The sequence below is a fragment of the Cervus canadensis genome, chromosome 6, assembly GCF_019320065.1.
Source record: "Cervus canadensis isolate Bull #8, Minnesota chromosome 6, ASM1932006v1, whole genome shotgun sequence".
Taxonomy (NCBI): Eukaryota; Metazoa; Chordata; class Mammalia; order Artiodactyla; family Cervidae; genus Cervus; species Cervus canadensis.
Window position 1 is genome coordinate 67021537 of NC_057391.1, and position 24482 is coordinate 67046018.

Here is a 24482-nt window from a genome sequence, read left to right on the forward strand (position 1 = left end):
GACATTAATATCCATGTGATATTCAGATGGATATGCAGAGCAGACAAATGGAAGTTCTGGGCTGACATTTAGATAAGAAAGAAGAAAGAAAGTGAAGTTGCTCAGTTGTGTCCAACTCTTTGGGACCCCATGGACTGTAGTCTGCCAGGCTCCTCCATCCGTGGGATTTTCCAGGCAAGAGTACTGGAATGGGTTGCCATTTTCTTCCCCAGGGGATCTCCCCGACCCAGGGCTCGAACCTGGTTCTCCCACGTTGTAGGCAGACGGTTTGCCGTCTGAGCCACCAGGGAAGTCCCTCTTAGATAAGAAGGCTGAATATTTACATTTGGGTGTATTCTGAGTGGAAATGACGATTCAAGCCATGAGAGGAGAGGAAACCTCCAAGAGAGGACAGACTAAGGGATACAATAGAGGATGACCCATAATTCATGCTTTACTCAAAGGATTGGATAAAGCTGTAAAAGAAGCCCTGTGTAGGGTGCTCAGGGCCGGTGCACGGGGACGACCTTGAGGGATGGGATGGGGAGGGAGGTGGGAGGGAATTCAGGATGGGGTACACATGTGCACCCATGGCTGATCCATGCCAATGTATGGCAAGAACCACTACAATATTGTAAAGTAAATAGCCTCCAATTAAAATAAATATATTAACTAAAAAAAAGAAGTCCTGTCTAGGTATTAGAAAGGGTCCCTCAAGAGTGTTGGTTATGGCAGTCAAGAAGAAGGAAACTTCCAGAAGAAAGGGGTAGGCTACAGTGTGGGATGTTATAGACGCAATGAAGGAAACGAGAAAGGACCCCTGGTTTTGGAGACTAGGAAGTCACCCATAACTGGCACAGAGTGAGGATGGAAGCTCTATCACAAAGGGTTGAGTGAGTGGAGGGAAGTTCAAATTAGTAAAGAAGATGGTAAAGAGAATGGTAGTTCAGGAAGCAGCAATAAGCAAATTTCAAGGTTAAGTAAACTTGGGAATGTTAGTGGAAAGGGGAGAGATGAGATCCTGGAAAGAGGAGATATTTGTTTGAACGAAGTAAAAGAAAAGGCAGGGAAAGGATGGGATCTGTCACAGCATTTTCTTCTCAAAGAAGGAAGAAGCATGAAGGGCTGGATAAAGATGGAGGAAGATTTTGTTAAAGGATGGGCATAGCTACAGATATATAACTGAGGAGGAAAGAGAACATCATCAAGTGGCTCAAGGTGGATTTACTCAACACTTCTCTGGAAAATGAGTCCTGAGGTCCTCTCGAGACTGAGAAGGATAGAAGCAAGGATTGAAGAGATTGGGAGAGGTCCAGACCTGCACTGTTCAATACAGCAGTGATGAGCCATAGTAGTTACTGAATACTTGAAATGTGGCTAGTCTCAATTAAAATACATTGCAAGTGAAAACTACATGCCAGATTTCAGACAGTATAAAAAAAGACATAAAAAATATCTCATTAATCCTTTTTATAGTGATCTTTTGTTGTTGAAAGGTTTATACTCTAGGTATGCTGGATTAAATACAGTATATTATCAAAATTGATTTTTCCTGTTCCTTTTTGTTGATTTTTCCTGTTCCTTTTTGTTTTTTAATGTGACTACTAGAAAATTTTTAATTACACATGTGGCTCACATTATATTTCTATTGGACAGAACTGATCTAGACAAATACAGTCAGGACTCAAAAACAAATTAATAAAGGACTTCCAGGAAGCAAGAGGGTTTGGTTAGAGTCAAGGATCTCTATGGATCCAGTCAACAGGCTTAGAGGTTGAGCGCTCTGATCTGTGGATGGTGGGGCTGGCCCAGATTTGTGAGCTGGCACAGGGGCATGGTTAGAGGAGTCAAAGATCCAAGAGGACAGAAGTGAAATGAACCACCTTTAGCTCAGGCTGGGAATGACGAGCAGTGAAGATCTTTGGGAACTGATGGGCTGGGAGAGCAGCAAGGGCTGTGTGTGGCAGGAAAGCCAGCAAACAGTCTGAAGTTTTGAAGATTCAGTGGGAAGGGTAGGAAGTGATGAAGTGTGATCACAGAAGAGAATTTTTGTGTTCCAAAGTTGCTGTATAAATGCCAATTTTTCACATTTTAATTTTGCTTAGAGTTATGTAAACTTGTGTAGGAAGCTTTATGGTACCTTGTCCAGAAAAATCAGTATTTGAATAAAGTTTCCTTAGAGCCCAAGTAAGAAAAAAAATAAGCAGTTCTGTAACTGCAGCAAATGATCACATGTAGCCTTTGGACACAGTAATAGATGGCTTGTCTTTTCCTTCAGTTCAGTCAGTTCAGTTCAGTCGCTCAGTCGTGTCTCACTCTTAGCGACCCCATGAATCGCAGCACGCCAGGCCTCCCAGTCCATCACCAACTCCCGGAGTTTACTCAAACTCATGTCCATCGAGTCGGTGATGCCATCCAGCCATCTCATCCTCTGTCTTCCCCTTCTCCTCCTGCCCCCAATCCCTCCCAGCATCAGGGTCTTTTCCAATGAGTCAACTCTTCGCATGAAGTGGCCAAAGTACTGGAGTTTCAGCTTCAGCATCAGTCCTTCCAATGAACACCCAGGACTTATCTCCTTTAGGATGGACTGGTTGGATCTCCTTGCAGTCCAAGGGACTCTCAAGAGTCTTCTCCATCACCACAGTTCAAAAGCATCAATTTTTCGGCGCTCCGCTTTCTTCACAGTCCAACTCTCACATCCATACATGACCCCTGGAAAAACCATAGCCTTGACTAGACAGACCTTTGTTGGCAAAGTAATGTCTCTGCTTTTTAATACGCTATCTAGGTTGGTCATAACTTTCCTTCCTCTTCCTTCAACATCCTCCTAATACAGGAAGAGTTGACTCATTGGAAAAGACCCTGATGCTGGGAAAGATTGGGGCAGGAGGAGAAGGGGATGACACAGGATGAGATGGCTGGATGGCATCACCAACTCAATGGACATGGGTTTGGGTAAACTCTGAGAGTTGGTGATGGACAGGGTGGCCTGGCGTGCTGCTGTTCATGGGGTCGCAAAGAGTCGGACACGACTGAGCAACTGAACTGAACTGAATACAGGAAGGCTCGGTGAGAGTTTAAACAGCTAAGTGCACATTCACTAAGACAGGTAAATTATTGTATTGCTTTGCCAATTATAAAAATCACTTTGCTAAATACCAAGGAGCAATGAAACAAAATGGGAGATCAGTGCCTTCTATCAATCTAATAAACAGACAGGGCTTAGTGAATTCATCTTGGTCCCCAAACCACAGGTGGGAGCTCACACTGCAGCTTGCCTGAAGCTGACTTAGAACTGATTCAGTCAGGGTGGACTGGAGGATTTGAAGAATCCTAATCTCAAATGCTGAAATCAGTGCTACCCTCATTTCCATAATCTGGGCAAGAAAGGAACAATAAAACAGAAGTGATCCAAGGTTTGAATTAATAGCTAAATGGAAATAAAATTCAATGTCAAATTTCTAGGGAGAAAGCCTTTTTGCAGCAGTCCTAAGTTTTCTGGATTGGCACCTTATTTTAAATGTAAAACATTTAAATGTAAAATTAAATGATCTAATAGTGACACCAGTATTCAGAAAGTATATTAAAAATGTATGAACTGAAAAGACAGTGGTGCAGCTATTCATATTCTATGTATGAGGCAAAATGTAGACAATATGCCAAGTCACCTCAGTCGTGTCCGACTCTGTGTGACCCCATAGACGGCAGCCCACCAGTCTCCCCCATCCCTGGGATTCTCCAGGCAAGAACACTGGAGTGGGTTGCCATTTCCTTCTCCAAATGGCAATAAATTGTGCACAATTATCTGCATTATTGCACCATATTCTTAAATGTATTTATTTATATTTCATCTTGGTCTAGAAAAGATTTCAGGTAGCACTGCACCACTTATTATGTGACAAGTTAGTGCTACTTTTTTAAAAGGCAAGGTCAGAAAATGTGTGAGATTCCTGTTTACAAATGACATCAGCATTTCAACAAAAGAACTGTTGACAAATGATATAGTGGCTCAGTTGGTAAAGAATCTGCCTGCAATGCAGGAGACCAGGTTCGATTCCTGAGTCAGGAAGATCCCCTCGAGAAGAAATGGCAACCCACTCCAGTACTCTTGCCTGGAGAATTCCACTGACAGAGGAGCTGGGCAGGCTACAGTCCATTGGATCACAGTTAGACACGACTATGCGACTAACTTTCACTTTCACCTGACTTTTATATTTACTTTTTTAGCAAGCTTCCAATAATTGACTACCTTGTGAAAAGGATTACAAGGCTAAAAAAATCTCAGTTCTTTACAACTCAGGGTCTAAAGCAGTGACTATGGGACTTCGTTGGTGGTTCAGTGGTTGGGACTCCACACATCCACTGCAGCAGGCATGATGTTTGAACCTCTGTTGGGGAACTAAGATCCTGAAGGCCATATGGAGTGACCAAAAAAACCCTAATGATAATAATAAAAATATCTTTTAAAAAGCCCATTACTTTGATTTTTGTTAGGTAAACAAAATATCACCACAAAAAGTTAACGAGAAGAAACAGTAGTAACTATTCCTACTTTATTCCCTCATTTTGCCATTAAACTAGAGAAACATAATGGAAATAGATGTAAGAAAATACTTTAAACATACACAGAGACCCTCAAAGATGACACTGTCTGGTCAACTAATCCATGAGTTTCATTTGCCATGAAACAGTCTTCTACATAAGGTAAAATTTAAAAAGGTAATGCAGGAGCCCTGAATTCAGAGGGGAAATTGCTAAAAGAGATTTTTGCAGATAAGGTTCCTGCAGTGATTTCATTTTCTAGGTCCTTCCTTCACATCTTTTAAATGCAGTCAAATGACTGGCAAGAGAAAAATGCCAACATTATTTGTAGACAGTTAAGTAATTCAGTGGATGTTTTGAAAGGAAAGATACACTAAGCCTGGTGCGCCACATAGACAGTAAAAGAGCACAGCTTTTAACCCACACAGGTGATCCACTCTAACCAGCTTTGGCAGAACAATGGGAAATGAAGGGTTTTACTGCCAAAGCCACAGCTAGCAACAATCTCTGGGACTTCTCTTCCATGGGACACAAAAGCAAACACATTCTTCTAACGACTACCCTTCAGATTAGACTGATAATGTAAAGTACTTTTATGTTCATGTAAGATTTCTCATTTTCCTGGACAGCTGAATGGGATTCCTGTTTGCTAGTTCTAACCACTAGGGTCACATTCCATTCTGTAAAGTTAACACAGTGATGCTTTGGCCATTGTCATCTTGGTAGAGTAAGCCTGGCCAGGAAATGAACCAGTTGCTGTGCTGTACTTAGTCGCTCAGTCATGTCTGACTCTTTGAGATCCCGTGGACTGCAGCCTGCCAGGTTCCTCTGTCCATGGGGATTCTCCAGGCAGGAATACTGGAGTGGGTTGCCATGCCCTCCTCCAGGGTCTTCCCAACCCAGGGATCGAACCCAGGTCATCTGTGTTGCAGGTGAGTTCTTTACCATCTGAGCCACCAGGGAAGGGTGGCTCATTCTAAAGGGTCACATTCCATGCTGTGAAGTTAACACAATGCTGCTTAGGCCATTGCCACCTTGGTAGAGTAGGCCTGGCCAGGAAATGAGACGGTAGGGCCCAGTATTTAAGATGAGGTGATCAGCTCCTCCTGCTAAACCTCCAGCAAATGGGCTCATTTGGGATTAAAGGAAGACATATGGTCATGTGGAGAGAAGGATAGGCTTTGGGGACATGGTAGTTGAGGGAAGCACACAGAAAAATTTTCAGGAGATTGATTAATGAATGTCTTTGTGTGCTTTTTCTTTCTTTAATAAGCTTTCTGACTTGATCAAAATACAAAACTGTTCATTGGTTGGTTTGTCATCAGTCATAATTAGTCACAAAATCTTTAGTCTGAGCCATACCTTTATTAAAATCCATCATTGTATTGGAATAGAACCATGGAGGAAGACTGCAGTTGGTTCTTTTTTTTAAAAAAGAATATATTTAAAAAACTTGACAAAGACTATAATGACTAAAATATTTCTTGAACTGAAAAGATATGACAAGGGAAATGAATAATCTCTCACTGTACTTTTGTTCTACTCAATAAAACATTATGTGTTCCTGACCCCCATTACCACTAGATTTGGTCTGCAGTTTGGTGAAATGATTCTGAAGGCTGAACCTAAGATATGACTACATTTGAACTATGCCCACTGTGAAAAGGGTCTAACTGTAATAAATTCTGGGGCTTCCCAGGTGGCTCAGTGGTAAAGAATCCACCTGCCAATGTAGGACATGTAGGAGACCTGGGTTCAATCCCTGGGTTGGGAAGATCTTCTGGGGGGGGGAGGGGAATGGTAACTCATTCCAGTATTCTTGCCTGGAAATCCCATGGACAGAGGACCCCAGCAGGCTACAGTCCACAGGGAAGCAGAGTTGGATACGACTGAGCAACTAAACATGCATGTAATAAATTCTAAACATTAAACACCAGTTTGGTCAAAGAACCTGTAAGTAAGGCTTGAATTATTTTCTGTCTTTGTCAATATAAGAAATAAGAAAGAATTTAAGGATTTTCTCTTGTGAAACAATAAGATAATTGCTCAGATTTAACTTCCTAGCTCAAACATTTGGGGGAAATAGAGCTCTATACTTCTATGTTCTAAAACTCCTAACAATCTTTTGTTATTTAAAATATATTCTATGAAGTCAGAATATAATTATAATTTCATGTTTTAATATAGTTATTATTATTGTCCATAGTATAGGCAGAAGATAATTTAAAAAAAATTATTAGTGTCAAGTTCTTAGCTTTCAAATTGTGAGCTTAATTATAAGGTAGTCATGGAACTGGAAAAGAGACAAATGTAAATATTAACACATGGTCAAGTATGCACACAACTTAGGGAACACATTGAGAAGGATGGGAAATTTAGTGGTGATGCAAATTTAATAAGCTTTCTGTGGATTTTAGAATTCTATTTTAAGTGAACTTAAAATAGGTCAATTACTTCACAGATTTCTGTTCCTGAATGTATTAATTTTTCTAAAGATGAAAAACAACTGAGTAAAGAACATCATGTCAAATACTATAAAAAAAAGTGGGCGGGAAGGAGGCAAGGAGAGAGAGAAACTTTTTAAAAATGAAGGAAGGGCTTGCTGATTAAGACAGAAGATTTCATCCACAACCCCCATTGATATATAGTATCATAATGCTTTAGTGATGAAGTATCAGGAATATTATTATTTTTTAATTAAAGAAATATTAATTCATGGAAAAATGAGAAAAACCATAGATTTGAAGATGTAGATTTAGACTGGAATTTTTGTCAACCTTTCTTACCCATGGTGGATCTTCCTTTTAAAAAAAACACTGCAGAGAGTCCATCTATACAGTCTAAAGCCAAAACATGTAGTTAAAAAATGAGTCTACCCTATTGATGCTTATCATAGTTTTTTTCTTAATTTTAGTAAGGAATAGCTCATGACACAAAGAAACATGCATTTAAAGTTGAGCAATTCTTTCATGTCAGTTTCTTCCATCAAATTATTTCAAATACTTTTAAAGATATGTACAATCTTGTTTAATAAAAACTGCTTCTGTTCTCTACCTAGTCCTCTAGATTCATTTTATATGGTATACAGATATTGGAAGATATTCAACAAATATTAACATTAATCAACTCTAGATGGAAGGGCTTTGGGTGATTTGTAGCTTTCATTTAAAACTCTCTTTGTTGAAATGGAAATTTTCATAATGCACATGTATTATTTTTAGAAAACCAAAAAAGTCACTATTTTCTCTGCAAATTTTGAAGTATTCCTTTAAAAAATTCTCTTGAAAATGATAATACATTGTGAAAAAGGAGAATTTTACTTTTCAGTGAAGTAATAACTACCTACATTTGGTATATTATCTGTATAATGAGTTTTCTTGCATTAAAAACAAATCCCTAGATCATCAGCTAAGAAAGTTTTCCCATTAGCTCTCTTTAGAATCTGAGAGAGGGAGTTTGTAAATGAAATTATTTATGCTGTAAGGTTTGCACAAGTGTTCTAATAATACTGAACCTCAATAAAATGCTGCACTGGTCTATCTTTATGTCTGTATGTAAAATTGTCTTTATTAAATGCCATTTTAAAAATACAAGCATACAATTCAATTCCTATGGTTAAAACAGACACTTCCTCCGTATTTTGGGAGACGTGGTCATTCTGAACTTACTCCTTTGAGAACAGACTACCCTCAACACTGTTTTCACAGAGAACTATAGGTCAGCATAAAGTTTTCAAAATGCTTTATTTACTAACAAAATGAGAAATATGTAAGATTATATTTTCTGGAAGGTGTTTCACCCTTCAGTATTTTACAATATTTTAGGGGAATCTGTAAGTACAAAATGCTGCCACATACAGTAAGTGGGAGCTATTAGTCTCAACTTCCCACATTGCCAAGTGTCCTGCCCATGAAACTGTCAAATGCAGTGATACTTGGTAAACCAAAAAAAGCAGTCTTTAGAGTACAAGTGAAATGATATGAATGAGTGGTTTTGGTCAAACTTTGTTCCCCTGCCACAGTACCATCTGGATTCAGGTAGTATAGTAGAGTGGTCAAAAGAGCAGACTGCTCTGCATCTGGGATTCATGAAGTCCTAGGACAAATTACTAGACATCTCAACCTTAAAATCCCATTTCCTCCTCTATAAAATGTTGTGTTAGCTGCTCAGTCATGTCCGACTCTTTGCGACTCCACGGACTGTAGCTTGCCGGACTCTTTTGTCCATGGAATTTTCCAGGCAAGAATACTGGAGTGGGTAGCCATTCCCTTCTCCAGAGGATCTTCCCGACCCAGGGATCAAACCTGGGTTTCCTGCATTGCAGGCAGATTCTTTACTGTCTGAGCCACCATGGAAGTGAGAGTAAAACAATAATCTCAGAAAGATATCAGATTAAGATATGTAACAAGAGTTTAGGACAATGACCAACACATGGGTAATAATGATGGAGAATTTTTAACGATGAGTTCATGATGATGATGATGATGACAACAATGGTGTAAATTGGTCAAAATCACTGACTCAACTGCTCAATATTGCTTTGTCTTTAAAGAGATAAGCTGTGTGAAAATATCTTGGAAGGGGTAAAGGAGAGTTCACTTTCTGAAATTCAGCATTAGTGAAAGAGGCAGTGTGTGAGATGGGAAGAGTTCTGGATTTTTAGCCACCGTCACCTTTTCACTACCCCACTTGCTACTTAATGAAAAACTTTGGGCAAATCACATAACCTCTTTGAGCCTCATGTTGTTCAAGAGTAAACTGAAATGCTCAAATGAGAAGATGTTTGGTAAAATGAAAGGTATGTAAATGGGAGGGGTTTTTAACACCCCCCTACTACCCAGATAATCCTTTACATTTTTAGAAAAACCATTGAGGAAGAAGCCATCTACTTTGGAGGCAGATGGTAGAGTCTGATCAAAGGGCTCTGGAGTCAGACAGCATCAGCTTGAATCTGGCCTCTGGCATTACCAGCTGTGCGCGCTGGCAAGAAGCCTCAGTTCCTCACTTCTAAAATGGGATAATAATAAAACTCACACATCATAGGATTCATGAAGATTAACTGCAATGATACAAGTAAAGTAGTAAAAGTGCCCAATAAATGTCAATATTTAACAGTAATAACTAGTAATCTGAAGAATCCCAGGTATATTGCCACATTTTATTAGGTTATTGTCTTATTTCATCTTCACTGAGCAGGCTGGGCTTTGATTTATAAACAAATTGGGTATGAGTATCATTTTTTAACGGAAGCAGAATCTGTCTAATGTAGTATAATGTGGACTTTAGTCTCTCTTTAAACATTCTTGTTTACAGCTAAAATCATATATATTAATAAAATAAATATAAACTTCCTTTTGCATGTATACTACAGTTTTTAGGACACATTATATTAGTTTCAGTAGAGTCATCCTGACATACCTAATGAACTACAATTTCTCTGTGGAATTGTTTAATAATATGGAGGAAGCCTGGGGCTCCCTTTATTCCCTTTTCCAGGCAAAACCTTCACTTCTCACTATTTCTGGAGGACATTATCCCCAATGTTATCCTGACTTCTTTTAACCGCATTCACAGCTGCTCCTGTATCACACCCGTTTCATCATTTGTATACTAGACCTTGCTCTGCTGGTCTATGGATTGGGCTAAGAATTATCACACATGAGTGGTTTCAACCCCAATTATGTGTTAAACTCATTTGAGAGCTTTTGAAAAATACTGATGCTTGACTCAATGGAATCAGAACCTCTAGGGGTGGGGCACAGGCATCCTTTGTGTTTTTTAAAGCTTGCCAGGTGATACTAATATGCAGCCAGTGTTAAGAACAGCTTTTTTTTTTTTAATAATTAGAAAATTAAAATGAAGATACACTTAAAATACTAAACAAGAATCTTATCGTAGATTTTAATTTAGATGAAAGTTCTCCTAGTGGGGAGAAACAGGAATAATTTACTTATAATTTCTCTTTTATGCTTATAAACCCACCCACCCAGTTATCAGTCAATTTTCAGGATTATGGCTTTGTTCTATTTGACAAAAGGAAATCAATGGTACTGAAGATTACCAAAGGTCACAGTATAAAAGACCCTCAACGATCCTGCATTAATCTTCATAAACAGCTGTACACTGCAAATGAAAATGACAGTCTTTAATGGACAAATTACAGCATTTTGTGTTATTTTCTGATTATAAATGTCCATATTTTTAACCCTCCAGTGAAAATGTCAACAGAGGCAAAACACATAGGATTGTGATGAAACAGTGTCTTAGATCTTACACATATTAGAAAAATTGACACTTCTGCTACCTACTTTCGGTAAGAATAGAGGAAATCCATAAGAATAATCTTAAAAACCAACTTTATGTCCAAACTAAACTTGGTATTCTATCAAGCCATAGATATCTGTTGAGTGTGTATTTGGAATAAACTGGATGAGACTAAACATGTAGCAAGAATGAAATGTTACCAAGAATTTTCACAGCTGTCTTCTGTATAAAACATATGCCAGGTCATGTAGTTATCATCGTTCTCTAAAATGATGCCCCTGAATGGCCATACATTTCTTATTTCCTGGCTTTTAAATTTATTAGATCCATTTATTCACTTTTGACAGTTGTATTTCCAATAGATCCAAATAATTTGAACCAGATTATTGCATTTTATGTCTCTGCCACCCAACTAACAAATACGAGGCAGAGAAAATATGCTCTTAATTCTGAGGTTCATGTTTACTTTTTCTTTGCTTAAAAAATTTACCAAAGAAAAACTCTATGGGGCATTAAGACATCCCATTCTTTTTGTGATACAATATTACAAGAGAAAGGTGTCTTTTTTTTTTTTTTTTAAATCAGCTTCTGCTCCAGAGTATTCTTGGTCCCCTGAGGGATGCTGCAACCTTGCAGGTTAAGTCAAACACACCTTCTTCAGAACCATTTGTTAAACATTAAAAGACACTTCATATTACAAACATCCAAGTTTATAACACATAATTCATTCTTGCAAAGTCTCCCTTTCTCCTAGTAATCTCAAACTGAGTAAGGTGATGGAGAGAATCTTAATGTAACAAAGGCGAGATGGAGATGTGTGAAGTATGAGGCTGAATAAAAATGGCTGAAAAGCAATCCAAGCGAGGCTGGAGGGTGGCCACACCCAGTGCTAATATGGACTGTTTCAAAATAAATCTGTTATAACAGAGAGCAACTGGCACTGTTTTTTAATTTCCCTCCATTTGTTCCAGATATACCCATTATTAATGAACAGTAGTTAACAAGTTACCCCAATGACAGACAAAAAACCCCGAAATATTTCAAAGTGAATCATCCTAATATGTGTCTACGCCATCATATTTTCAGGATTTTGAGAGCTGTTCTGCATTTCCAGTTTCCTTTGTGTGACCACAAATAATAACCCTAAAATGGGTGTGTCCCTCTTAAAAGGATGCACTAGAGCCCACTCAGTGAACGGTTCTACTAGATTTCAATCTTTAGGCACAAATTAAATGCACTGGGATACATGGAACAATAAGAAAGCATTTTAACTCCGGGAATAAGAAGAGATGGAACAAGTACTGAACGTTTAGCGGAACCCAAAAGAGCTCCAGGAGGAGGCAAAAGATGCATTATTTAAAACAGTAGCCTGACAACAAGAAAACAAAGGGGTGGGGGTGGGGGATTTTTTTTCTTTTTTTTTTAAGATGGGAAAAGTAAAAAACAAAAACAAAAAACCAAACACCATCCACTCTGATTTTTGACATAACAAGTTTACTCCCCCCCAACAGAAAGCTCTTGGGTATAAAGCATGCATAGGTCCCACAGGTGAAATGATGCACAATGGCTGATTCCGGGTCCCGGGTTCCCGTGCGCCGCAGGCATGCACTACTGAAATAAAGAGAATACCCTGACTTTTCCAGTTGCTCCAAACACAGTCCATCTTGGTGGAATCGGCAGTGGCCTGCATCGTGCGCGCTTTGAGGGCTCGCCGTTGCTGTCCTCGGGGGCGCTGAGCGGGCACTCGGGCGTCGGTGCCCCGGCTGCAGCGCTGCTCCCGGCGGCCGCGGCTGCAGACAGACTGAGGCTGCACCAGCCGGCGTGCACCGCGAGGGGCGGGCGCGTCGCGGGCGCCGCAGTCTCCGCGGCAGCGAATCAGCGCGGTGCGGTGCGGGTCAGCCTGCGCGCCCGGCGATGCGGGCACTGCTAGACTCCAGAGCAGAGGCTCGCTGCCCTGGAGATGTTTAAAGCCAGTCTCACCCGGAAGGCGCAAAAGCTGACCAGGGGTGGGAGGTCTGAGAGAAGGAGGAGAAAAGGCCAAGGGTCGGAATAAGAGCAGAACACTCGCGCTATTTCTGGGTCTTGCTGACTGGCATGGTGCATTTTCTAGAAATGTCTTAGAAACCCAAGAACTTGATGATGGCAGTACAAACCTCAGGCTTCCAGCATCATATCCCTTAAATGTCCGCAACGCTCATTCACTTCCCCCCTCCCGGCCTCCAATTTTTTACATTCTGGCCACACTTTAATTGCTTAACATCTTCCAGACAATTGCCAGAGTCTTTCGCTCTTTTGGAACAGCCCATGGCTATCCAAAACCTTCCCTGGCAAGCCGCAATCATTGCAAAGAAACCCTGAAGGTTTAGTGTCTCTTCTCAGCTCTGTTTGTGGGTTGAATGAATATTGGACAGTATTTGAATGTGGTGCCGGTAGGTCCGGATCAAAGCCTCTGGACTCTGGCACACGGAGTCAGTAGTCACTATAGTGACACACCAGGAGTGGTCAGTTGTGGGGACATCCAAACAGAGCTCAGCAAGCAAAGGGCCTGCTCCTCAACAACAGCATATCTGGGATTGAGTGTTAGGGGATGATGGATGTGAGTGATGTGTTTAATTCAGGAGATACAGTTGATTTCCAAGCCCAGTGATTCAAGGGCTTCAGGTGTCCCCACTTACAATGTGAATGTCAGTGGGAGGAGCAGAACAATGTGGTGGTGTTCAGTTACTCGGTTTTGTCTGACTCTGTGACCCCATGGACTGCTGCACACCAGGCTTCCCTGTCCTTCACAATCGTCCAGTGTTTGCTCAAACTTATGGCCAATGAATCAGTGATGCCATTCAACCATCTCATCTTCTGTCACTCCCTTCTACTCCTGCCTTCAATCTTTCCCAGCATCAGGGTCTTTTCCAAAGAGTCAGCTCTTCACATCACGTGGCCAAAGTATTGGAGCTTCAGCTTCAGCACCAGTACTTCCAATGAATATTCAGGATTGATTTCCCTTAGGATTGACTGGTTTGATCTCCTTGCTGTCCAAGAGACTCTCAAGAGTCTTCTCCAACACCACAGTTCAAAAGCATCAATTCCCTGATACTCAGACTTCTTCATGGTCCAACACTCACATCCGTACATGACTACTGGAAAAACCATAGCTTTGACCATACAGACTTTTGTCAGCAATGGGTGGTGACCTACTATTCAAATTTTAGCATGAAATGCTTTATCAGATTACTTTCCAAGGCAGTTGAGAGAATGGGCAGAGGATAGGTATGTTCTGATGAGGAAAAGGTAGAAATAGCACAGAGCAAAGACTGGAATTTAGGCATTTTCTGGGGAAAGTCCTGGTAGAAGGGAACCCTTGAGGAGGCAACACATAGCATGAGGACAGAGTTGCCTTGGGGTTTATAGAAGGAAGAGTTCCCACTTCCTTTTGTTGTAGCATGGCTTTATCCGTTGTATAGAATTTCTCTCCCTCATGGAGAAGAGGAGCCTCCACAATTCCCCTGCAGCTCCCAGATCAGTTCCTTCCCAGACCCAAATATGCATTTGTACATGCTGTGCCAGCAAGAGCCTAAGGACCTAATCTCAAGGTTATACTTCTGGAAATGATTTACCTTTCATTTTATGAAGCAAATACACTTTAAAATATGATCCTTAGAATCATGCATGTTCCTTTTAGAATAAAAGCTTCCAGAGAAACCAGCGAAGCCTCTGCATATCTCTGTAACACATCTGGAATTATTCTTAAGGAAGTTTAAGAAGAATGACTTCAGCAGGATGATTCGGCACTTCTGGGCATCATAAATCTCCTATAAGAGGAGGGTTGTCAGAGCTCCCATTTGGCTGATGAGAAGGAGGAACAGTGACCACATGATTACAAAGCACTTTTCAAACTGACTTGCTCTGGAGGTGTTAGTGACTTTGTTATATTTATACTTCCTACAGTCTTCCCACAGTTTTTTCATCATCATGGTCATGATTGGGAATTCAGTCAGCAAAATACTGAAAAGACTGGGACCTGATGATGAATTCCCACTGCATGATGTGGAGCTGGACACACTGCAAAAAGGTAGGGACAAGACTCAGAAGAAGAGAGAAAGGGTTGCCAGGTGGGTTGCTGCTGTCCTGGCCACTTTTCAGCTGGAAACCTTTGGAGCCTTGGCCACTAGGAGGCACTGCCTGTCCAATGATAGCCCCAGACATTAGCCTTAACAGAAGGTACCCCAGGTATCTTGAGCGGTGGGTGTTGACTGTCACATTACTGGAGCCAGTGTGTGGCTCTGACAGCACTGAGCAGCAAGGTGGGAGCAGCATGTCCCTCGCAAGGAAGAGCAGGCAGAGGCAAGCCCTCCCTCAGGTGTCGGGCAGCTGTGTCAGAATCCTTAGGCCATGAGTTTTCACTGGCCAGAGAGCTGACCTTGGAATGTCAGCTTAGCTGAAAGACCACATTCTTTTTAGTCATGCTAAATCTGGAAAGAGAAGCTTGATGGCACCCGAAAAATCAATACAACGGTTTCACAGTTGAAGATTGAGGAGGTAAGATGTCTGATGTCACAGACAGAGATACACACTAGTAAGAACTGAGGGTTTTCAAAAAAAAAAAAAAAAAAGAATTGAGGGTTTTCTATTAATGCCCAGGTGCTTAGGAGAAGCATAAATGATCTTATTAAAGGAAATTCAGGAAGAAGAGTACAAACTCGACTGGGGATGCGGGTGTTAGATCCACTTGTGTTACAAACTTTAGTTCTGTGGCTTTCAACAAGTCATTTATCATCTCTGAACCTCTCTCTCATAATATACAGATGAATTACAGATTTAGACGTTTGTTTCTATGAAGTAATACGAATTTACTTCCCATAGACATTGCAAATGGGTGCTTTCTTTGCACAAGTGCAGACAAAGTATTAATTGAAAGCTCTTGGCAAGGTCAAAACGATAGAATGGGTAGAAAAGATATGTAAATTGTCCTTTAGCAGTGAAAGAAAACAGAAAGCAAAATAAAGCTTGCTGAAAGCGGGCAGGAACTGCCTCTGTCTTTAAACCAGGAAAGAACAGACGGGCTTTGTAAGCAGCCAGCTTAGAACTCAGTTTAGGTACTGCCAGGAAGGGAAGTGATTTCTTTAGTTTTCAGGATGAAATCGTACATTAGTCTGTTATAGGGAAAAGCAAAAGAGCCAAGTTTTGTAATCTCATCCCAGATCTAGATGAATGTTGAAGGCTACCACGTCGCCAAATTGTGTTTGTCTACTATAGCATCAGGATTTATACTGATGAGACTCAATGGCACCTGCATTGATACACTTATTTAAGAAATACTTACCAATCACCTACTGCATTCCAGATACTGCTCTAAGCATAAAGCAAAGTTCCTACTCTTAAGAAGTTATATGCCAGTCTTATGGGAGGAGCAGAAAATAATAAAAGAGGTAAATATTGTATATATTTCACTTGAGGAGTGTACTGGGGAAAATAAAGCATGTAAAAGAGGATAGAAAAGGATGTGGGTGGACATTTGCTATTTTATAATGAGAGTCTGTGAAGGCCTAACTCCTGGTAAAAGTAGAGTAGACACCTAATGGAAGAAAGGAGAAAGCCATTAACATGTATGGGAGAAGAGTATTCACAGATGCACTCAATTTTCAGAACAGAATGTAACAGCTAGTAAACTATATCAAGAATTCTCACAGAACTCCCTGGTTTTTTAAGGCTCAGAAGTACAGCAATTGGAAGAAAAGGCACAAAACCAAAAAAAACCACTTCATTATAATAAAAGAACACTAAGAACTCTGTTCTATGCCATATGGAATAAGGAAATTTAAAGGAAAAACCAATTTGGTACATAACCCACTGTACCAAAACACTGCATGAATTGTCTTCAATTCAAATAAGAGATTAGCAGTTGTTATTTTCCAGGTGCTTTATCTTGTGGTATGCACTGATATTTAGCTGTTACAAGATCCCTATGAGGTAGACAGTATTTACTTTCATTTTCTTGATTCATTCATTCATTCAATCTACAACTGTTTATCGAGCCCACACTAAGTGCCTGTCTCTGTAAATACAAAAGGAACTGCCCACTGGGACTTGAGTTTATTGGGGGGGAAATTTACATATAAATAGATAAATGCAATCAGTGGATTGTGTGAACAGGAAACCAGTGGGTACAGAGTTCTTATGGGCAGAGGTTTCAGGAAAAGCTTCAGAGAATAGATGACAATTAAGCTAAGTTATGAGTAAGAAATGTATCAGCAGTTTGAGTGATGGGCTTTCGTGGCAGACAGAGATGGAAACTTAATTTCGGAAATGTGTAGAAGCCAGACTGTGACAGCCCTGAGTAGTAATACTGTCAATAGATGAGGGAGACCCAGCAGGATTTTAAGCAGAGGAGTTAACATGGGAAGTGGCATAATTTATCCAAATTTGGCTGAGAAGTTTCCAGAATCAACTGTTGCTGTGCAGTCACTAAGTCATGTCTGACTCTGCAACATCGTAAACTGCAGCACACCAGGCTTCCTTGTCCTTTACTATCTCCTGGAGTTTGCTCAAATTCATGTCCATTGAGTTGGTGATATTATCTAACCATCTTATCCTCTGCTGCCTCCTGCTCCTTTTGCCTTCAATCTTTCCCAGCATCAAAGTCTTTTTCAGTGAGTCAGCCCTTCTCATTAGGTAGCCAACGTACTGAAGCTTTAATGTCAGCATCAGTCCTTCCAATGCATATTTAGGGTATTCAGAGTTGGTGTCCTTTAGGATTGGTTTGATCTCCTTGTAGTTCAAGGGACTCTCAAGAGTCTTCTCCAACACCACAATTCAAAAGTATCCATTTTTCGGCGCTCAGCCTTTTTATGGTCCAATTCTCACATCCATACATGACTACTGGAAAAATCATACCTTTGACTATATAGACCTTTGTTGGCAAAATGATGTCTCTGCTTTTTAATATGCTGCTCAAGTTTGTCATAGCTTTCCTTCCAAGGAGCAAGTGTCTTTTAATTTAATGGCTGCAGTCACTGTCTGCAGTGATTTTGGAGCCCAAGAAAATAAAGTCTGTCACTGTTTCCACTTTTTCCTGTTCTATTTGCCATGATGTGATGGGACCAGATGCCATGATCTTAGTTTTCTGAATGTTGATTTCCAAGCCAGACTTCTCACTCTCTTCTTTCACTCTCTTTAAGAGGCTCTTCAGTTCCTTTTCACCTCTGCCATTAGGGTGGCATCATCTGCATATCTGAGACTGTTGATATTTCTTCCAGCAATCTTGATTTCAGCTTGTGATTCATCCAGCCTGGCATTTCACAAGATGTACTCTGCACAGAAGTTTAATAAGCAGGGTGACAATATATAGCCTTGTCATGCTCCTTTCCCAATTTTGAACCAGTCCATTGTTCCATGTCCAGTTCTGTTGCTTCTTGACCTGCATATAGGTTTCTCAGGAGGCAAGTAAAGTGATCTGTTATTCCCATCTCTTTTGTCTGCAGTTTGTTGTGATTCACACAGTCAAAGGCTTTAGCATAGTCATTGAAGCAGATGTTTTTCTGGAATTCTCTTGCTTTTTCTATGATCCAACGGATGTTGGCAATTTGGTCTATGGTTCCTCTTGCTTTTCTAAATCTAGCTTGTACATCTGGAAGTTCTTGTTTCACATATTGCTGAAGCCTAGCTTGAAGGATTTTGAGTATAATCTTGCTGCTGCTGCTGCCAAGTCACTTCAGTCGTGTCTGACTCTGTGCGACCCCATAGACAGCAGCCCACCAGGCTCCCCCGTCCCTGGGATTCTCCAGGCAAGAACACTGGAGTGGGCTGCCATTTCCTTCTCCAATACATGAAAGTGAAAAGTGAAAGTGAAGTCACTCAGTCGTGTCTGACTCTTCGCGACCCCATGGACTGCAGCCTACCAGGCTCCTCTGTCCATGGGATTTTCCAGGCAAGAGTACTGGAGTGGGTTGCCATTGCCTTCTCCGATTATCTTGCTAGCATATGAAATGACCACAATTGTGTGGTAGTTAGAACATTCTTTGGCATTGCCCTTCTTTGGGATTGGAATGAAAACTGACCTTTTCCAGTCCTGTGACCACTTACTGAGTTTTCCAAATTTGCTGGCATATTGAGTGCAGCACTTTAACAGCATCATGTTTGGGGATCTGAAACAGCTCAGCTGGAATTCCATCACCTCCACTAGCTTTGTTCGTAGTAGTGTTTCCTAAGGCCCACTTGACTTCACAGTGCAGGATGTCTGGCTCTAGATGAGTGGCCACACCCTCATGGTTATCCAGTTATCCAGAATTGACAAAAGACATAAATTCTATCCCTAAGCAAGACATGTAAGAAATCCATACCCTGACTCACATCACAGTGAAATTGCAGGGCATCAAAACAAAGGAGAAATTTTAAAAGCAGATATAAATAACAGACAAATTAGAGGAACAGCAATCTTCTCATTAATAGAAGCTAGAAGACAATGAAATAATATCCTCAAAGTGGTGAAGGAGAATAACCATCATCTAGAATTATATACCCAGAAAGACTAATACAGGCATTTTCAAAAAAATAAGAAATGAGAGAAATTCCTAATGGCAGACTCTGCAGAAAAATAAACCAAAAACAGTACTCCAGAAAGAATAAAACTGAATCTAAATTCAGTTAAAAGGTAAAAGTGACATGCATGAAAGAATGCTGAGCATAAAGATCAGTAATGACTAACTTAATGAAAGGGTTATAAATGAAAGATGAAAGCAAAACAGTGGACAAAACAGAACATAGGTAGAAAGCAGTGATAAGAGCAAAAGCATTCTAAGATCCTAGTGTTGTTCGGGAGGAGGACAGAGATATTTAGACTATGAAAATGTCATATTTATATGCTAAATATTTAATGGTCTCCAGTAAAAGAAAATAATTAGAATACATAACTTCTACGAGAATAAAATTTACAAGCAAGATAATTAATTCAATCAAACAGAAATTAGGCAAAGGAAAAATGAGAAGCAAAGAAAAAAACTAGTAAATTGAAAGCACAAAATAAAGCATTAAAATGCTTCTAAATATATCTAAATAATGCCAACTAAAAAAAGATGAAAGCTCTCATAATGGATGAAAAAGATCTAGCCAAAGGATGTTTTCAAAAGAAAGTCCTAAAACATACTGACACAGAAATGTTCTAAGTAGAAAGGGGAAAAGCTATACCAGATTAATTTCTGTAATAGTGACCTTGCTAGATTTACTTATTAATTTTACTTGTAGATTCTTTTGAATTTTATGCATACATAAGAATATCTTCTCTGAATAAAGATGGCTTTATCTCTTCCTTTCCAATCTTTATATTTAATTTCCTTACCTTAACTTACAGCATTGGCTAGGACTTAATGTTTAGTAGAGGTGGTTAACAGGGACTATCCTGTCTTTTTTTTGAAATAAGGGGGAAAATGTGCCCAAAATTTCATCATTAAACATGATGCAAGCTGTGAATTTTTTAGCTATCCATTATCAGAATAAGAAAATTCCCTCTGGTACCAATTTTCTGAGAATTTTTGTCGTGAATAGATACCAGATTTTATCAAATGCTTGCACGAGCCTAGTGAGATGATCACATGGGCTTTCTCCTTAATTTTATTAATGTATACATTACATGGATTGAATTTTGAGTGTTAGAGAAAACTTGCATTCCTAGAATAAACTTTATGTAGCCCTAATGTGACATTCTTTTTATATATTGTTGCTCAATTTGGATTCAATTTTTTAATATTTTGTGTAGAATTTTATTATCAATATTCATGAGAGATATTGTCCTCTTCTTTCTTTTCTTATAATATTTTCTTAAGTTTTTGCATCAGGGTTAAACTGGCGACACAAAAGAGTCGGAAAGTGTTAATCCCTCTAATATTTTCCAAAGGAGTTTATGTACGATGGTATTATTTCATTTTGGAATGTTTGCAAGAATTCACCAGGGAACCCATTTGACCTGGAGTTTTATTTGTGAGATGATCTTTAACTACAGATTTCTTTAATGGTGTAGGATTATTCTGATTTTTTAATTTCTGCTTATAACAATTTTGGTCAGTTTTTTCCAAATTAATTTGTCAATTTAAAATATATTGTCAAATTTATTGGCATGTTACTCATAATATCATTTTTTAATTTTTTAATAATCTGGAGGAGTCAAAGTCATGTTTCCTTTCTCATTTATGATATTTTAAGCTTTTTCTCTACTCTTTCTTGATCATTTTGTTGGAGATTTTTCAATATAATGAATTAGTTTTAAAGAATAAAATTTTACTCTATTGCCTTTTCTCTGTTGTATATATACTCTCTCTTTTATTCTCTTATTATAATCATTATCTTACTTTACTTTCACTTGCTCTTCATTTATTGTTGTTCTTTTGTTAAACTATGTCCAACTTTGCGACCAACCCCATGGACTGCAGCATGCCAGGCATCCTGGTCCTTTAGTAATACCTGGAGTTTGCTCAACTCATGTCCACTGAGTCAGTAATGCCATCCAACCATCTAATCCTCTGTCATCTCCTTCTCCTTTTGCCTTCAATCTTTTCCAGCAACAGGGTCTTTTCCAATGAGCTGGTTCTTCTCATCAGGTGGCCAAAGGATTGGATCCTCAGCTTCAGCATCAGTCCTTCTGATGAATATTCAGGGTTGATTTCCTTTACGACTGACTGGTTTGATCTCTTTGCTGTCTAAGGGACTCTCAAGAGTCTTCTCCAGACCAGAGTTTGAAAGCATTAATTCTTTGGTACTCAGTCTTCTTTATGGTACAACCCTCACATCTGTACGTGACTACTGGAAAAACCATAGCTTTGACTTCCTTTATTAGCTCCTTAAAATGAAAGCTTAGATTATTGTCAGTCTTTCTTCTTTTCTAATACTTCATTGAAAAGTATTAAATACCCTCTAAACACAATAGCTGCATCCTGCAAGTTTTGATACATTATGTCAATATTATTGTTCAAAATGTTTTCCAATTGTCATTGAGAGTTTTTCTTTGGTCCACTGATAGTAAGAATTGTAATTTTGAGGATTGTTCTAACTATCCTTATTGTTTATTTTAAGTTGATAGTTGTGTTCAGTTCAGTTCAGTCACTCAGTCGTGTCCAACTCTTTGTGACCCCATGGACTGCAGCACGCCAGGCTTCTCTGTCCATCACCAGCTCCTGGAGCTTGCTCAAACTCAGGTCCATCAAGTTGGTGATGCCATCCAACCATCTTATCCTCTGTCGACCCCTTCTCCTCTTGTCTTTAATCTTTCCCAGCATCAGAGTCTTTGCCAATGAGTTAGTTCTTTGCATCAGGTGGCCAAAGTACTGGAGTTTCAGCTTCAGTTTCCAATGAACATTCAGGACTGATTTCCTTTAGGACTGATTGGTTTGATCTTGCAGTACAAGGGACTCTCTAGAGTCTTCTCCAACACCACACTTCAAAAGCATCAATTCTTCTGCACTCAACTTTCTTTATGCTCCAACTCTTACATCCATACATGACTACTGGAAAAACCATAGCTTTGACTAGATGGACCTTTGTCTGCAATGTCTCTGCTTTTTAATATGTTGTCTAGACTGGTCACAGCTTTTCTACCAAGGAGCAAGCATCTTTTAACTTCATGGCTGCAGTCACCATCTGCAGTGATTTGGGAGCCCAACAAAATAAAGTCTCTCACTGTTTCCATTGTTTCCCCATCTATTTGCCATGAAGTGATGGGACCAGATGCCATGATCTTAGTTTTCTGAATGCTGAGTTTTAAGCCAGCTTTTTCACTCTCCTCTTTCACTTTCATCAAGAGGCTCTTCTTAGCTTTCTGCCATAAGGGTGGTATCATCTGCGTATCTGAGGTTATTGATATTTCTCTTGGCAATCTTGATTCCAGCTTGTGCCTCATCCAGCCCAGCATTTCGCATGATGTACTATGCATATAAGTTAAATAAACAGTGTGACATACTCCTTTCCTGATCTGGAACCAGTCTGTTGTTCCATGTCCAGTTCTAATTGTTGCTTGTTGACCTGCATACAGATTTCTCAGGAGGCAGGTCAGGTGGTCTGGTATTTCCGTCTCTTGAAGAATTTTCCACAGTTTGTTGTGATCCACACAGTCAAAGGCTTTGGCGTAGTCAATAAAGCAGAAGTAGATGTTTTTCTGGAGAATACATTCTGTATAACTTAATCCATTGAAATTTGCTGAGACTTGCTTGAGATTTGATTACTTTAAAGCCCTCAAGTTTGACAGTTGAACATATAAACAAAGTGAAGAGAAAAGCCACAAACTAGAAGACATCAGTGAAAAAACTTCAAATTCATACTAAAAGAAATTTAACAGGAAAATAGGAAAAAGTACAATAAGCAATTTGTATAACTGGAAATACTTTTGAGTCAACAAACACAGTAAAAGTGTGGTTTTCTACTAATCAGGGAACTAAAAATAAAGACCACTGTGAAAAAGTTACATTTATGAAACTAGAAAAAATTGAATGTTTGATATAACTAAGTGTTGGTAAAGATGTGGAAGAAGCAACACATATAATGCTAGATCATTAGAACAATTTGGCTACTTTTAGTAAGTTGATATCCATACCTTATGATCTAACAATTCCACTTCTAGGTACCTACTCTGGAAAAAAATCTCAAACTTGTGCACAAGAAGATATGAAAAAAGTTGTTTACTACAGTGGTGCCTATAATACTAGCAGTGAAACTGAATTTCATTGTATGAACTGTGCTTTATTCATACAATGGAAGCCTATATAGCAGTTAAAAGTAATGAATGAGGATTTCATGAAGTAGCACACATAACTCTGAAAATAGAATACTGAGTTAAAAAATGCAAATTGAAAAAGGATATATACAACATAATGTCTGGCAACAGTGGAGTAAAGAAGGCGGCAAATTATCTTTCCCAAAGCCAATTATGAAACTGAACAAATTTGCCAAAGATAAAGGTCAGTCAATGGCTGACTCACAAGAATTAGCATGATTCTCAGTTTTATTTTTCTTAGCACATATAAAACATTTTATGCTTAGAACAAGAAAGGACACCTAATCCACATGTAATTTGAAAGAGGGAAGTATTTAAATAATAAACACATGAAAGTCACAAAATCAACCCACAACAATAAAATTAAATGCATCTAAGGAGACTGACATTCACTTTTATGTTGATTGTAACTTGAGAAATAATAACCTGATTAAGAAACCAGTAACATAGAATATTCAAATTTTATGCCATCACTGTATACCTATTAGAATAGCCCAAATCCAGAACAATGACAATACCAAATGCTGGCAAGGATGTGAAACAATGCAACTCTTGTATACTGCTGGTGGGAATACAAAAATGCTGCAGCTACTTTTAAGACAGTTTGGCAGTTTCTTACAAAATGAAACACATTCTTATCATATGATACAGCAATTGTGCTTCTTGGTATTTACCCAAAGGAATTTAAAACTTGTCTCCATACAAAAAACAGCACCCAGATGTTTGTAGCAACTTTATTCATAGCTGCCAAAACTTGAAAGTAACCAAGATGACCTTCAGTAGGTGAATGGATAAATATAAACTGTGGTACATTCAGAAAACAAAATATTATTCAGTACTAAAAAGCTATCAAGCCACGAAAAGACAAAGAGGAAACTGGAATGCACACCACTAAGGGAAAGAAGGTGATCTGAAAAGGCTCCGTGCTATATGAGTCCAAGTATGTGAC

General features: G+C 39.2%; 1 protein-coding gene across 2 annotated transcripts in view; it reads right to left on the minus strand.

Moving 5' to 3' along the window:
* RTN1 (reticulon 1) overlaps nt 1–24482 on the minus strand; it is a 235634-nt gene that overhangs the window by 19345 nt on the left and 191807 nt on the right. The window contains exon 1 of one of the 2 annotated variants that reach the window (XM_043472217.1): nt 12415–12727. The exons of the other annotated variant lie outside the window; for it this stretch is intronic. Coding sequence (XP_043328152.1) covers nt 12415–12475 — 61 coding nt within the window. The 5' untranslated portion in view covers nt 12476–12727. Of the gene's footprint in view, nt 1–12414; nt 12728–24482 lie in introns of those variants that run through there. 2 annotated transcript variants of the gene reach the window in all.